The 17143-nt window shown below is 37.4% G+C and overlaps 1 protein-coding gene across 2 annotated transcripts; it reads left to right on the top strand.

The window, feature by feature from the left end:
- Nucleotides 1-318: 318 nt before the first annotated feature.
- Nucleotides 319-16800, top strand: LOC109099533 (ubiquitin-conjugating enzyme E2 J1-like). Of its 2 annotated transcripts, none has more exons than XM_042746516.1 (8): nt 319-539; nt 1780-1853; nt 2001-2132; nt 12373-12457; nt 12689-12794; nt 14696-14825; nt 15513-15623; nt 15797-16800. In XM_042746516.1, exons 1-8 carry the CDS (start codon nt 509-511, stop codon nt 16079-16081), a joined length of 954 nt encoding a protein of 317 aa, XP_042602450.1. In that variant the 5' UTR covers nt 319-508; the 3' UTR covers nt 16082-16800. The 2 variants fall into 2 exon arrangements, with proteins under 2 accessions (XP_042602450.1, XP_042602449.1); XM_042746515.1 differs by having other exon boundaries at nt 320-539; nt 15794-16800.
- Nucleotides 16801-17143: the final 343 nt, after the last annotated feature.

Raw genomic sequence — 17143 nt, 5'->3', positions numbered from 1 at the left:
CATAAAACATTTTCCAAGCAAGTAAAGCATGTTTGTGAAAATGAGAGAGAGATCTGTCATTTAGAAGTGATGAAATTGCATTTTAAAAAGAAAATCTAGACCACCTAATCTACAAAATATAGCATTGGGGATATAGTACCAAACTGAATTATTACTACAGAGACATTTTTTTAAACTAATTCTAAATGAACCAATTCTTTGAAATCCAAAACTTCCAGTCAACCAATGTTAATACAGCTTGCCATATTTCGTTTTCAGTGAATGACGTAACAGGGCGCTGTTCGTGTGATGCGCATCAATAAAGTTCTGCGATTCAAAGTGTCATTTTACTTCCTGTTTTCTTTTTTTATTATTCATGTGACATCTGAGAAAATTCATCCCGACAGTAGGAAAGAACACTTCAGTGCTGCCACGTCAGGATTACAGCGCCAGATAAACACCTGTCCGAAATCCCAAAGACACACACCAAATAACCAGAACAGAGGATATCAGTGAGTTTTCTTCAGATATGGAGAGCAAATATAACTTGAAGAGTCCAGGTATGTCATCACGTCTTTCCTGCATCTTAAACAATAAATCAGTCACGCCTTTAGTTTCATTAGTTAAGTGGTTTATATGAGACTATACACACATTCGACTCTTTAAAGGCCATGACATTGCTAGATGATTATTCTCAGTCAGAGTTCATTCATGTGTCAATAACTCATCTCACACTGTGCTGTTTACTATTGAATCTGTGATCAAACTAAATGTAAATACCAGGGTACGTGAATATAATAATCGTGAAATACCATGGTATTCGTGGTACCATCACTGTGCTCTCACTACAACAGTGTTTTTGGAAGAAGAAGCAAATGTTAATAGAGTAATTGTACAAAAATATTAAATTGTGCTGTGCTTTACTGATTGTTTTGCAAGTCAAATATACAATTTGTTATAAACTGAGGATTTTAACAGTGGTAAATTCAACCCAACACTGTACAATAATTGTTTATTCTAAATAAATAAACACAAATGTCATTGAACTCAAACTTTGGAATGCAATAACATAATTCTAAACTCCATATGCTAATATTTTTTGACATGATATCATATGCTACCCACATTTTTATGTTGGTACTGTTTTTGTGCTACACATTTTCTAGTTTAAAGAATTAGTCAGTAGGACACTGCAGTGTGTGTTCCTGTTTTGTTTGCTATTTTTGTTTTTTAGACTAGTGCTTTTTACTATTGTGTTAATTTTTATTATTATTATTGATTAGGCCTATTTTTATTGTTTTTTTGTTTTAGTGCATAGTTGTTCTGCAATAATTTTAGTTTGAGTAATTTGCTATAGTCTTTGTTTTGTTAGTTATTTGGGCTTTTGCATGGTTTTGCAAGTCTCTCTGATATTATGTGGGATTTGTGCCCTTCTGTTTTGTTGTCTAAGTCTGATCACTTAGAAAAGCGAAAGCACGTATGATTTGAGAAATGCAATGCAATGCAATGCAAATTGAATGCATATATATTTTTATATATATGCAAACACTACAAATGAATGATTCAGTTTGGTCTCCGCATAATTTCGCGAGAGGCTAATATACAAACCAATCTAGTAGAGCTCTACTGTAAAACATAGACATTTAAAACTAGATTGACCAGCACCAGGCCTCGTTTTTAGTCCATTCAGAGGCCAGAGAGTCAGTATATTGAATATTTGTTGCAGATATTGACAGTTCAAGGACAGATCAGTGTGGCAGGATCAGCAGCAGTCTTTTGTCTGTTTTTAATGTTTCTTAGCTGTGAAGAGGCTGATGAAAGAGGCAGCAGAGCTCCGGGACCCGACAGAACATTATCACGCTCAGCCACTGGAGGTGAGACACTGCTAATATAATTTAATATCGTTTTTATTGTCTTATTTATTAATGATTCATTGTAAGTATATTTTTTTTAAAAGTATGATCAGTATTTCATACATGATCAGTTTTTTGTGACTGATGTGATTGTCCTGTGTTCATCAGGATAACCTGTTTGAGTGGCACTTCTCTGTTCGAGGACCTCCAGACTCTGATTTTGATGGCGGAGTGTATCACGGGCGGATTGTGCTGCCCCCTGAATACCCCATGAAGCCCCCCAGCATCATCCTGCTCACTGTAAGACAGCTTCTGCACTGCTTAAACCAGCTCAGCTTCTAATGCCTCCACTCACATCCTACACTTGAGAGTGATAATGAGACAGTATTTGGAGGAGTGTGTTTTTGTGCTGGTGCATTGGTTGGTTTAGGCCTGTAGGTGACGGCTGACTCCTGAAGCTTTTCATGTTCATCATGTTCTGTGCAGTGACCACTTCACAGCAGTGATAGAAAAGTTTTTATTAAGTTGCGATATTTGTCTCTTTAACTGATTTCCAGGGGCATTTTTACAGTTAAACCTATATACATTATCTTTCTGTCAATTTCTTACATTACAGTTCAGTTAGAATAATAAGACCCTTTAGGGTCATTACCAGTCAAATCAATTCAACAAGTTATCAATCAGCAATCAGGTTTTTTTTTGTTTTTTTTTGCACTGCAGGAGTGGCACAGCATTCAGAAATATTTACACTGCAAAATTACATAAATAATGCAGAATAATCAGATTCATGTTTTAAAAATAATATTTTGAAAATTGAAATGAAATTTTGTTGTTGTTTTTAACTAAATGATACTAAAATGTGAACCTAAAACCTCCAGTAGGTGTGAGCACGTCACACAGTTAATGAGTGAGTCATTAAATTATTCAATCAGTCAGTTCATTTAAACTGTTTCATTCAGGAACAAATCAAGTGACTGTCTTGATGAATGAGTCACTAAATCATTGACTGCTTCAAAAAAGATTAAAAATATAAACGCATAAATATAATGGTTCTGTTGTGGTTTTCTTTGAAACTGCTCACACTCAAAATCTTTACTTGTCACACAGTTTCTGAAAGCTGACACTCAAACAGAAGAAGCACACAAAATCATACGCTAATTCAATCTTCAATTTCATAAAACACGTTTTGCAAAACACAACACACAATTCTTTGTGTAACACAAAAATCTAACAGGAATTAATATTATGGCAAAGGTGTTTGCAAATGTTGCTTTCGAGATTTGTTTGTGATATTTTGAATGCAGTGCTTCATTTTGCAAGAAATGTGAGTCATTTTGCATTTGGTGTGTGCAATTCTTGGATTTGTGTGTAAAGTTTTGAAAGTGTGCGAAAGCAGTTGAAAAAAGCTGTAAGATGTGCCTCACAATATTAATTTCTTGTTTATTGAACTGCTGTATAAAATCATTATCAAGTTTGCAATCATGCATATATTTGTGAAAAAAAACAAAAACAAATCATGCTTGCTCTCGTAATACTGCTTAACTGTATCGTGTAGAAATATAAGACAAACTGATACAAGCCAGAGGTGTTTTTGCCCCCTCATATTGAATTTTGGGGTCATTCTAACATTGTATTAGACCACATCATGCAGTGCTTTTGGTTGGTTGGGTCAGTGATATGCTCAATTGTGCTTATGCATAATTAAAACAGCAATTATGATATTTTCGTAGACATTACATATCGCACTCCCTTACTCCAGAATATAATGGTCCTTCACACATCTTACCTAGGACGAAGTAAAAAACTACTGGAACCAGATTTTATTAATGATTCTTGAACATCTGCTAAATTACTGTGTTTTCTTCTCAATTTACAGCACCTTTGTATACCTGTATAACTGTGTCTCACAATGGCGCTGACAGTAAATAGTTGACAAACAAAACCGGTATTACTGGTAACATTGGGGGTTGGCAAAGCTTTGGACTCTTTCACTTCCCCTTTTGAATTTGCGATGTTGGTGTGACATTTACAAGAAAAGATAATTATCTTACATCTTTGCACCTGACTCCTGCTGCGCTGTGAGCGGCTCTGCAGCTCGTATAGAGCAGATGCTTTCATTTTACAATTGTAGTGTACAACCGAACTAAACTGTTTTTAGTTCTATAAAAAGCAAACAAGAGTGTGGCCTGTACTGTGGTGGGCAAGTAATGTTACATTTAGATTTAGTCAATTTGTAGACGCTTTTATCCAAAGCGACTTAAAATTGGGGAATACATGTAGCGATTCTTCATAAAGAGGCAAACAGACACAGGAAGTGCTCATAATACCATGTTTTAGGCATTTGCTCAAATGAGTACAAGCTAGAAAGAGAAGGAATAAATAAAGAGAAAGACAAAGTTCTTTTTTTATATTTAGGATGAAGTCAAGAAGCGTAGAAAGAGATGAGTTTTCAGCTGTCACTTGAAAATTGTCAGAAAATGTTACTGGTGTATGGCCGAACACTGGGTAATACTAGTAAATAGACAGCACACCGTTCTGTTGTATCATTCTGTCGCATGCATTGTGACCAGTGTGATTTGATAAGTGTGAGTTGAGTTGTTATAAGTTGGTTCTTTTAAACAAAGCTTAAATGAAACTTAAAGGTATAGTTCATCCAAAAATACAACCCCAATTCCAGAGAAGTTGGGACATTTTGAAAAATGCAATAAAGTCAAGAATCTGTGATTTGTTTGTTCTCTTTTAACTTTTATTTAATTGACAAAAGTACAAAGAAAAGATTCCCAAAGTTTTCACTGACCGACGTAAATATATTTTGGAAATATTAACAAATTTTGATTTTGATGGCTGCAACACACTCCAAAAGTTGGGACAGAGGCATGTCTAACACTGTGCTTTTAATTTCAATGTTTCATTGTTTAGGAATTGAGGATACTAATTGTTAAATTTCTGCAAGCAAAATTTTTGTCCAATCTCGCTTTATACAAGACTTCAGAAGCTCAGCAGTCTGTGATTTGTTGTTGTCTGATTCTCATTTTCATGATGAGGCATACATTTTCAACAGGAGCAGGGCTCCAGAATGCGACCATTTTTTCTGTCTGTGCGACTAAATTTTGTGTGTCTTTGCACTGACGCAACCAGTGCATTGTTCCACTCATAAGTGCTGCCATTTCTGTTGCATATGAGAAACATCAAATGACAAATGAAACTGAAGCATAACGAAATCACGCTACTTGTTTGAAGTGAGCAGTGCTTAGAGAGCCTACTTGAAGTTGCCACGTCAGCAGGAGTGAGAAGGAAGAAGCAAAAATGACGCGAATATTGAGGAAATTATGGATGGTTTTAAAGCTCAAGTAAATTAAAAGACAGCTTTTTAAACAAGAGAAGGTGAACATGTTGGTATTATTGTGGGAAAAAAACATGCCAGCATTGTCACAGAGAGCAAGTTTTGTTTTACTTTTCTTTTTGTTTTCATTTTGAAAATCTTGTTATCTTTGCTGTTTACTTCAAGTTAGGCTATGGAGGCTCTTTTTTATTTTGTATAACATATCTTTATTAAGTTTTTACAAAGTTTTTCCAAAAAACACAACATCCTTACCCACAACTTACCCCAGACGGGTAAAAACATAAAAAAAAAAAAAAAAAAAAAATAATAATAATAATAATACATCCTTAACTTTACACATCTAAAGCATCTTCAATGTCTCCATTTTTAACAAAGTCCAAAAACACCTCCCAGATATAAAAAAAATAAAAAAATAAATAATCAAAGGGTTTCTTTTTTATCACATATGTAAGTTTTTCAAGAGCCAAACATGTTATTAAGATTTTCAGCCATAGTCCAATGGAAGGGCAATTGGTATTTTTCCAGCACAAGGCAATAGAACGTCTTGCTTGTAATAGACACAAATCCACCAACTTTCTTTCTTTAGTGGACAAAAAGAAACCGTCTTCACACATACTCAATACACATAATACAGGACTTAGAGGAGTTGGAAAGGAAGAAAATTGAGAAACATTGAGTAACCCCAACCCAAAACTTCTGTACCTCCTCACATTCCCATACACAATGAAAAAATGTACCTTGAAGCTTATTGCAATTAAAACACAGATCAGGAATATTAGGGTTAAATGTATTTAATCTTACAGGGGTTATATAAGTTCTCATTACCCAATTATATTGTATGAGTCTCAACAGAGACTTCAAAGTTTGTGTTTGTGCATTTAAACAAATTGTATTCCAGTCGTCTAATGAAATGTATATCTTGGATCCATGCTTGTCTTTTATTTTCAGAGCTTTCTTTATGATTTCCTCTTAGTATGTTATATAATTGGGTAATCCGCCCTTTAATGTAGCAGTCTTGCAATGTGAATGTTTCCATTATCGATATTGGGGGGAGTTGTGTAGAATTCTTTAAACGTGTAAAAATAAAGCTTCTGAGTTGCAAATACTTAACCTTATAGCTGGGCTGATATCATTTCCCCAGATAGGAGAAAAACCGGAAAGCACTGGGAGGTCTCCAAGATATTTATGGGCTTCGTACCAGATTACTGTAGTATTTTTTACAAATGGATTATCTGTCCTTTTTTTTAGTTCTTTAAGGGGTGCTGAATATATACAGTTGTCAAGTGTCAAGCCTTTTGCGGCCAATTTTTCAACATGTAACCAAGGCACAGCGGCTTCACTAGAGAACCAGAACAATGCAGCCCTCAACTGAGCAGCCCCATAATACCAAAAGAAATTAGGTAGATGGAGCCCTCCACTTTCATAGGGCAGATATAGTAAAGAAAAGTCTCAGTCTTGGCTTCCTGTTGTTCCAAATAAAATTAGAAAGAACCGGTAGTAATTGAAAAAAATAAAATTTAGGTAGTATATTCATCTTAATAACGTTTATTCTTCCCATTAAAGAAAGAGGCAGTGTCATCCAACTAGTCGTATCTTCAGATAATTTAGCCATCAAAGGTTCATAATCAGCTGAACTGAGGACGCTTATTTTAGAGGTTATTTTAATTCCTAGATAATCAAAACCATTTAGAGCATTTACAAATGGGTCACTCACTGTAGGATTTAATCTCTCTTGTTCATTGAGAAACATAATTGAATACTTATCTTTATTTACTTTAAATCCAGAAAAATTGCCAAGCAGGCCAATAAGCTTTAAGAGGAATGGGATAGATTTTTCAAGCTCTGATAGAAATACGATGGCATCATCAGCGTATAGGGCAATGCGATGTTCTAAAGCTTCTGTAAAAATACCATGAATAGTAGAATATGATTTTATTGCTATTGCCAGAGGCTCCATAGCTAGTACAAAAAGTAGAGGTGAAAGTGGTGAGCCTTGCCTAGTACCACGACTAAGTTTAAATGAAGGTGAGATTAGACTGTTAATGAGTACCTTTGCAGAAGATTCAACTAAAAGAATTTCCATCCATCTGTGGAAAAAGTCACCAAATCCAAACCTTGCTAGCACCTGCACCTGGTAGCATACATTTAAGTACGGTCATTCTAGTCTGTCGAATGCCTTTTCAGCATCGAGTGACAGAATGGCCATATCAGGGGCTCCATCTCCCACATGCACTAGGTTAAGTACTCTCCTAACATTATGAAACCCTTGACGGTTTTTAATAAAGCCATTTTGATCTGTATGTTACTATTGAGATAGAACCCTCTCGAGTCTCATTGCGAATGCTTTAGCAATAATTTTGGCATCTGCATTTAAAGGCAAGATAAGCCTAAATGAACCACACTCCACAGGTGACTTTCCTGGCTTTAAAATAAGAGTTATGAGGGCACTCTTCATCGAAGAAGGGAGATAACCTTGTTGAAAAGCTTCCACATATGTATCCAATAAAGGAGATATTAACTTCTCTTTAAATTCCTTATAATACTAAGAATTGCATTAGAAACCTCTTCCAATTCCAGTTCCTTATCAAGCTCTGATCTTGTTTCTTCAGTGATAGAGGGAAAATCCAATCCATCTAAAAAGTTATTCTGATTAGAGGGACTTGTAGGAAATTCCGATTGATATAGAGAGTTATAAAATGAGACAAAAGTGTCATTAATCTCACCAGGATCTGTCGAAATTGTCATGCTTTATTACATTAATGGATTTTTTCTGACATTAATTTCTTAAGCTGCCAGGCTAACAGTTTGGTGGGTTTTTCGTCCTGATCATAATAAGTTTGCTTCAGTCTTAATATACTATTTTCAGCTTTTAATGTGGAAAGTTCCTCATACTCCGCTTTAAGGGCTAATAATTTTTGTTTAAGTTGTTTGGGTTTATTTATATTTATTAATTTCTCTAAATCTATGATTTCAGTATTCAAATTAATCATGTTTAAATTTATTAAATTTAGAGCTAGTATACCCAATGATTTGACCCCTAATATATGCCTTAAAGGCTTTCCATCGAATAGTCGCAGAAGTCTGATCAGTATTTGTAGCAAAGTAAAGTCTGTTTAAAGGGATACTCCACCCCAAGATGAAAATTTTGTCATTAATCACTTACCCCCATGTCGTTCCAAACCCGTAAAAGCTCCATAAACACAATTTAAGATATTTTGGATGAAAACTGGGAGGCCTGGGACTGTTCCATAGACTGCCAAGTAAATAACAGTGTCAAGGTCCATAAAATGTATGAAAGTCGTCGTCAGAATACTCCATCTGCCATCAGATGTGCAATCTGGGTTATAGGAAGCGATGGGAACACTTCGCCCACTTGAACACTTGGGCCACATGCAAAACAAAAATAAAAACTTTGTTGACAAAGGAATTGTTGAATAGTCTCCTCTGTGTCTTTCCATATCACCATATACTGTGTATGCTCTTTTGTGTCATCTGCGCCACAAGGATGCGGATGAGCTTTGCTTTCAAAGATGAGATGCTCCTTTTATACCCAAACATGATACCTTGACCTATTACCAATTCACATATTTACTGTGAACTGTTTCAAAACAGTTTAACTTGGATATTCTATAACCTTTTCAGTTTTATTTTGCATCTGTCCCAACTTTTTTGGAATGTATTGCAGCCGTCAAAAACATTTTTTTTTTTTTGTTCTTAATTATTATTATTATTATTATTATTATTATTATTATTATTATTATTATTATTTAATTTTTTTTTTGTATATAGTTAAGAAAAATTATTGGGGGTTAATTTCTAAAGTTAATGATTCTCTTGAAATTCTATTGGAATCTTTTACAGTCCCTTGTTTCTCTTTTTAGCTTTCTGTCTATCTTCCTTTTTTGACTGTTTCACTTTATTTGAAATTGAAATGAGTTGGTGGTCATCTGTTTAAATTGGGATTGTATTTTTATTTTATTTTTTTGCTTTTTCTGCTAGAAGCCATTTGTCCATACACACATTTGTCTATTAAAAAAAAAAAAAAAAAAAAAAATTGGCCTAGTGGTTAAAGAGCTTGACTCCTAACCCTAAGGTTGTGGGTTCGAGTCTCGGGCTGGTGATATCACGACTGAGGTGCCCTTGAGCAAGGCACTGAACCCCCAACTGCTCCCCTGGCGCCGCAGCATAAATGGCTGCCCACTGCTGTGTGTGTGCACTTTGGATGGGTTTAATGCAGAGCACGAATTCTGAGTATGGGTCACCATACTTGGCTGTATGTCATGTCACTTTTTTTCACTTTCAAATGGCTTGGGTATGCAGAGCATTCACAGCCTATAAGGAAGGAACGCATCTGGTTTAATTAGGTATTACTTATAATTCTGAAGTAAAACTTTAAGTTTTGCACATTGTATTGGAGCAGAGATTAATGTATATTCTGTACAATTCCAGTTGTTTTTCACTCAAGTAAAAGTAGCACGATTAAATTGGAACAGATGTGTCCCATCGGGTAATCAAAAGAGCTACACAGGCTTGCGGTCTTTACGGCCACTTGGGCCACATGCAAGAAATGTGTATGTCAGGTATAGGTATTGGGACAGACCTGTTTCTGCACATTTGAGAAACAGTGAACAAATTACAATTACAATTTCAAGTCAAATGAGTTCTCTTTCAGTTGGTCACTCCGAGACATGTAGGTGACCGACGAATTGGGGATCTCGCTTAGAGAGACCAATCCACTTTAAGTGTAAACTAAATGAGCCACTGCTCATTGGCATGCGATGATTGCAACCAGCTGCCGCTGATTACAGCGCGAGTATAACTACGCAGCAGGTGCCATGCATACTCAGCTTTCTTCTTTGGAGCCGAGCGATCACACCGTTTTGCTCCTGACTACACTACTGAGATAAGACTGAACAAGTTCAGTGCGCTCTTTGGAGCTCTTGGTGTTGGCAGTACGTTTTTCAGCGGTGGTGGTTTCCTGTGTTGAGTGGGTTGCACACATCAGGCGGCACTACCCCTTTTTTGTGTTGCAGGCGGCCATCTCCCCTGTGCACTTCAGCATGCTGAAATAGCTTTTTCCATAAAAAAGCATACGGGGTGCATCTCTTTAAAGGCGGCGTTGCGTCTGGCCAACTCGATGTTGCATCTTGCTATAAACAACGTATAACCCGTGCGTTTCTGGATGCGGTCATGGTGATGATGGTCAAGATCACTGCCTCATGTGCCTGGGCATTAAGCACGCTGAGGTTGCGTATGTGGATGAGTCATGTTCTCATTGTGGGAAGAGGATCATCTCATTATTGCAATATCACGATCATTATCAGCAATGTATCTCATGCGATAATGAAAGCTGTTTGCGTAGCTTGTCAGTGAACTCTTGTCTTGTCTCTGTGTAGTAAATGAAAGTGTGAGTTTTTGTGTTTGTCAAGTATGGTAACCCATACTCGAAATTGGTGCTCTGCATTTAACCCATCCAAGTGCACACACACAGCAGTGAGAAGTGAACACACCGTGAACACACACCCGGAGCAGTGGGCAGCTATATCCAGCGCCCGGGGAGCAAGTAAATGCCTCTCCATCTGAAAGCATGTGCTACTGCCTAGAGTTGTTAGCAGTACATCTTGTCTTGAACCATCTCAGAGGGCGCCTATGAGGCAAGCACACACTGGTCCACATGGACAACACTGCGACCATTGCGTACATCAACCGACAAGGTGGTCTATGCTGCCGTCACATGTCGCATCTCCTCCTTTGGAGAGACCAGGGAGGACAAGGAGCAGGTCCTGCTTGTGGCACCTTACTGGCCCACTTGGACCTGTTTCCTGGAACTAATGCTCCTTGTGACAGCCCTTCCCAGGCAGATTCCTCTGAGGAAGGATCTACTGACCCAGAGATGGGGCACCCTGTGGCACCCGCATCCAGACATCTGGAAACTTCATGTCTGGTCCCTGGATGGACGCAGAGGTTCTAGGTGACCTACCCCAGGAGGTAGTTGACACCATCACATCGGCAAGAGCACTGCCTGTGAGACACGCTTATGCCTTGAAGCTTAAAAAAAACATCAGAGTTTAGACTCTGTTTAGACTTGGAAGTAAATGCCCACTGCTATGATTGGCTAATAGTTTTGTGTTTGACAGTGTACATTCCTCATAGATGAACCCTGCTGTTTAGGTTGAAACACATAAATACTGATATAGCGTTATCTGTTTAACAGACAAAGCAATAGTGGTTTGGGTCTTCATTAAAAATAAAGTTCTTTCACTCTTTCCTAATGTTGGGATCAGAAGGAAGGCAACGCAAACACTGTTTTTCATCAGCTTGGCACTGAACAGCGTCTTGTTGTCTGCAGAGCATCTTTATGGCTTGGTTTCTGCATAGACCGGCATGTTCGCCTCTCTCGTAAACACTACATGCGTGAATCAGTGGGCGGGGCTAAACAGGCAGTAATGTAGAAACAGTGGCGGGGCTAAACAGGCAGCGATGTAGAATTAGTGGGCGGTGATGGAGAATCGGTGGGCGTGGCTAAACAGGCAGCGATGTAGAATTAGTGGGCGGTGATGGAGAATCGGTGGGCGGGGCTAAACAGGCAGCGATGTTGAATCAGTGGGCGGGGCTAAACAGGCAGCGATGTAGAAGCAGGTGTTGATCTTCTTCTGCAATACCAACATATTATAATTGCCTTTAATAAAATGTGCTGTAAATCTGCTTTTACCAGTACATGACTGCAGCTTCTGGCACTCAGAACATTAATTATTCAGCAACTTTGACTTATATCACATAACACACTACCAGTCAAAAACAGAACTTTTAAAACCAACTTTATTTGAAAATATGAAAGCTAAACTCTCCTTTACAATTCTGTTTGCACTATAAAGCATATTCGTAGATTCAGTTCAGTTTTTGGTTCTTTTGCAAACTTTTGTTTTTATTTTAGTTATTTGAGTAAACGAACTGAAAATTTTTGTTAACGATAATAACCTAGGTTTAGGCAAACCATTGACTTGATTTTGACAGTATGTAGTTTTGCACATCCTTATATTAGGTGGTGCTTTTTGGGAAAAGGTTCTGAGTGATGGTTTTAATGTCATGGCTTATAAGTGTCCTTCTTGTCATCTGCTGACTTCCTCTTCTTCTAATCATTTTCTTTTGTCTTTCTGTTTCTCTTTTAATTAATACAAAACTTTCTCTCATCCCCAGCCAAATGGACGGTTTGAAGTTGGGAAGAAGATCTGCCTGAGCATTTCCGGTCACCACCCAGAGACATGGCAGCCATCATGGAGTAGTGGGTATCTCCATGCAGTTGAATTAATATAGTCTTCATTTCCTGAATGCCAAATGTAATACGATCCAAACATGTTCTCAACATGAAATGAAACCACTTGCTGCTGTGTGACACACATATACACAGTTATAAACAGAGTCTTACAGTGCATCCAGTGTTGATTCAGTAGCTTCCTCTGTTATTCAGCATTAAGCTGTATGTTTCTCTGTGTGTTTTTTTTTTTTGTGTCAGTTCGGACAGCCTTGATAGCAATCATTGGATTCATGCCAACTAAAGGCGAAGGAGCGATAGGATCTCTGGATTACACTCCTGAGGAGAGAAGAGCTCTCGCTAAAAAGTAAGATGTTCATCCTGTGCCTCATAGCAATTTATTTCAATCTGTTGTTATATAAATAAGTGATGTAAATATCATCCTCATTTAGTGAAAAACATAGATTACATTGACTGTTTCACTGAAGGTTTTTTTCTATTTTAGTGACATTGAACATTTTTATTTAATTATTTTTAATTTATTTAACAATAGCTCTTCAATTGTTATTTAAGGTCTTCGCACACTGAGTCCGAAATTCGCGTGCGAAATATTAGCACGTTAAAAAATAAATACGACCTCACGTTGTGTCAATCACGTTTACACACTTCCTAAGAAAACTTTCGTCCGTCATAAAAAAATTCGGACCAGGTTCGATTTTCGGCGTTTTCGCATCCGTAGCAAGCATTTTGATAGGAAAGCATGATGAATACGAAAAACGCATACAAAAATTTTGCAGTGACCTTTACACTAAAACAACCTTTTAAACTATTTCAAGGCAAATTATAGCCTGTCATGGTAAGTATATAATGTAGCATGGTATTGTTGCGTGTGAGTGTGAGTGTGAGTGTGAGAGCACTGTGATGGACTATTCCATCCAGGGTGTTTTCCTGCATGCTGCACAATACACTGGGATAGCATACATAGGGCAAGCAGTTTGAAAAATAGATGGATGGATGAATGAATGCACCAGCATAGGATTGTTTTTGGTGTTTTGAGTTTAGACGCCACATTATAGTGAAACAACCGCAAACTGCCCTAGAGACTTAAAAGTCATTATCAAATCCAGCTGAAGCCTCATTTTAGCATGTGTGGACATGCTGTGTCCTTTCAGATGAGTGACAGATTGTTGTTCTGATCGCCGTATCTGCAATCAACACGTGCTGATTAAACATCCACCCCCATCACACATACCAGCACATGACAAACACTCAGTGATAACAGATCTCTCAGACTCATGTTTATACATCACTGCCATCAAACCAGCAGCTGGCCATCATCTTAACGTTCTCATGTACATTACTGCTCAATAAGTCTCTTTCAAATGCATAAAGTCTCTTTATGCTTACAAAGACTGCATTTATTTCCAAATATACAACTGCTTTCTATGTGATTACATTTCAAAATGTAATTTATTTCTGATAAAAGCTGAATTTTCAGCCATCATTAGTCTGCAGTGTCACATGATTCTTCAGAAATTATTCTGATATGCTGATTTGCTGCTGGAAATGAGAAGTGACAGGGGAGCACAGCTATGCCAGCGCAGCAGAGAGATCGATTATAAATGTGATTTACGTTCAAAATTTTAAGTGTCTTTTCTGCTTGCTAACCTGTTGTGTTGGACTGTTCAATTCATATCCAAATATTCCACAAAAGAGTGATCAAGTTAATTACTATCACAAATAATGTTGAAAATCCACAGAATCACATTAAAGTAAAATCTGCTTGTGAGCTAATCAAGGCAATCTAGAAGTACAAGCAACTTGTTGTAGCTCCTGATTCACACGGCTGTTTGTTAAACACCAGATATGTTCTGGCTGTGATTGGGCTCTAGCTCACAGCATTTTCACTTTCAGTTTTTATGTTGTTCCTGCTTAGGACGCAGGTTACAGTAAACATTACATGTGACCAGTCCATTGCAGGACGATTAAGTCCTGACATGTACATGAGGTCGGTCTGTGTGTGTTGAGCAGACATACAGTGAACAGTTACAGTTGAATGCTGTATTGATCAGTCAGCATACATGAGTGCAGTTCATATTTTTAATATCCTTATTTCTCATTAGCATTTGAATTGAGTTGAATTTAATGGATGTGAAACCCTCTGCTATGTGGCGGTCATTAGTTTGTGGGGGGCTGTGATGAGGTTTCTTTCATTTCTAGTGATGTTTGTTTAGGTTTTTCTTCTGCATGTGTGTGTTTGTTTGGTAGGTCTCTGGATTTCTGCTGTGACGCGTGCGGCAGCTGTATGCGCTCCGCTCTGCTAGCGCTCTCTCCTGACAGTGACCCGCGACCTGTTGACCCTCAGGCACACAGACTGGCACAGCAGATCAACTTTAAGGTCAGAGTCATTTACGATCAAAACATCAAAAAATATATGTTTATAAAGATCATTAAGACATCGCTGGTATAAGATGTCATAAAATTATACATTAATAATTTCTTTTTGTTGACTTATTTTTTTCCAGCATCAATGATTAGAAACAACATACATTTTTTGTAGCATTGTTATTTTTTCATGAAAAAAAATATATATTTACATACATTTCTCAGTACACACATACAAACCACACACAGATATTTATACCAATGCACCCACACAATTATGATTATGTTATTTAAATTCACTTGGCCTTTTTTCAGCAGAGGAAGAAAACTTATTATGAAAGCATATCAAGGTTACCTAGATTTAAAAGGTGAAATATTACAATTTCAATTAAAAAAAAAATGTTGATATAAAATATAATATTCTCCGATCCTTCAAAGTGCCACTGATGTAGAGATGCAGGAGGAAAATAGCCTTTCAATGTATGTTTAATTTAAATCTACAGATGCAAACAGATGAAGTGCAGTGAAATAAACATCTACATCTCAACTGACCAGTGCAGGATGTTATTACCTGTAATGTTATTGCCTTAAGCCTGTACAGGTCCGTTAAGACTTTTTGCATTGTGACAATTTTCGTGATGGTTAAGCACATTTAACGCCCAATTCTCATGACTTTATTGTGAAAAATCTCTGCCATCAGGCTGAATCCAGCTCATCGGCTGCAGACAGTGGCAGCTCAGTGGCAGCGGCTTCCAGCGAGAGCTCAGCTACAGCAGAGAGAGATGCAGAAGACACGGCATCCGCTGAGCAGGTGCGGCAAACACTCATGCACTCTCGCAGGGTTAGATTGCATCATTCTCTGTTCATTCTGCTGTCGGGGAGGATTGGGAAACACTACGATGATGAAACTGGTAGATTGGCTCCAGAGCTGTAGTGTGGAAATGTGATGTAATCAGCTTCAGTCTCTTTGTTCTGGTCTAGGCCGAATCTTCATCATCATCATCATCATCATCTGTGGCTCCTCAGACATCAAGCGAGGGTCCGTCCGTTCCAGCGGCTCCGAGTCCACGTCAGCGGCGCTCGCAGAACCAGAGCCAGTCCCCGAGATACCCGGCGTTCACGGCGTCCCCCGCCGCTCAGCTCCCCGCGCAGGACACCAGTCACACGGGCTCGGCCGTCCTCATCGTCCTCCTCACACTCGCGCTAGCTGCGCTCATTTTCCGCAGGATCTATTTGGCCCACGAGTATAAGTTTGATTACGAGCTATGAACTCTTCCTACAGCACTTGAAGAGCACCACTGTCGTTCTGCCCTTGTCCAGATCCCTGTTTGTCCTTCCTGGACAGAGCTTTGTGTTTCAGAAGATATCTGGATGTATTCGCAGAACAAAACCTGGAGGGGCAAATCTCAGTACGCTTGTCAAGAACACGTCATGGTCTGATTTCACCCCCAAAAATGGGGACCATTAAGATTTTTTGTTTGTTTGCATTGTAATGTTTCATGACAATTATTCCACTCAAAAAAGTAAATTCTTATTACTGTAATGTGTTCTTAATACTGTAATTATATATGTACTCTTTTAACTGTGAAGTATTTATGCATAATGGTAGCAATTGTACTGCCTTTTTAATTTAAGATTTTTATTTTTTTATATTTTTTTTTAAAGCAGCTCATCTGGACACATTACTGTAATGAGATTGTTTTGCATGTAATAAGAATTTGGGCATAATGTTCCTGCTTTCTTAATGCAAAATCTAATTCATAAAATTTAATTTCATTTTGGGGTGAAATGTGACCAAGACATGTTTACAAGTGGCTTGTTTTCAGATCCTGCGATTTATTGTTTATATACAGATTCCCAAATAATGCATTTAAGAAAGTCTGTTGTTACAAATTGTACAAAATTTGGTCTTAGACTGAAACTGAAATTGAATTGCTTCTGTTGTGTGTTTGCTTATCCCAGAATTAAACATTTACATACTTTTAAAATGTTGTACTAATGTAGGGATGGTGCACATAGAGCAATGATGTATGAGAATGAATCATCTGCTGATTTTCAGAAAACATTCAAGTTAATATATATATATATATATATTATATATATCTATATAGTTGTGAAAATGTATATATATATATATTAGTGCTGTCAAACGATTAATCACATCCAAAATAAAAGTTTTGAATATATATATTCTTTTCAGACACCAGTTTCTTGTCACATTCAAATTGGTTGTCATAGTAACAACACTTAATTTGTGGAGATTCAGCGCATTGTGAGTTCCACAAATCTGAATGCATTATTTGTAAATTGACTGTTAAGATAAACATTTTG

Source organism: Cyprinus carpio, chromosome B20, assembly GCF_018340385.1.
Source record: "Cyprinus carpio isolate SPL01 chromosome B20, ASM1834038v1, whole genome shotgun sequence".
Taxonomy (NCBI): Eukaryota; Metazoa; Chordata; class Actinopteri; order Cypriniformes; family Cyprinidae; genus Cyprinus; species Cyprinus carpio.
This window is presented reverse-complemented; position numbering and strand designations above follow the sequence as displayed.

What these genes read in the sequence shown, in the direction of transcription:
- LOC109099533 (XM_042746515.1), top strand. Translation starts at nt 509, where the DNA reads ATGGAGAGCAAATATAACTTGAAGAGTCCAG. An exon ending in ATATAACTTGAAGAGTCCAG is followed by an intron (nt 540 to 1,779) that starts GTATGTCATCAC and finishes AATGTTTCTTAG; the next exon opens with CTGTGAAGAGGCTGATGAAA. An exon ending in ACACGGCATCCGCTGAGCAG is followed by an intron (nt 15,624 to 15,793) that starts GTGCGGCAAACA and finishes GTTCTGGTCTAG; the next exon opens with GCCGAATCTTCATCATCATC.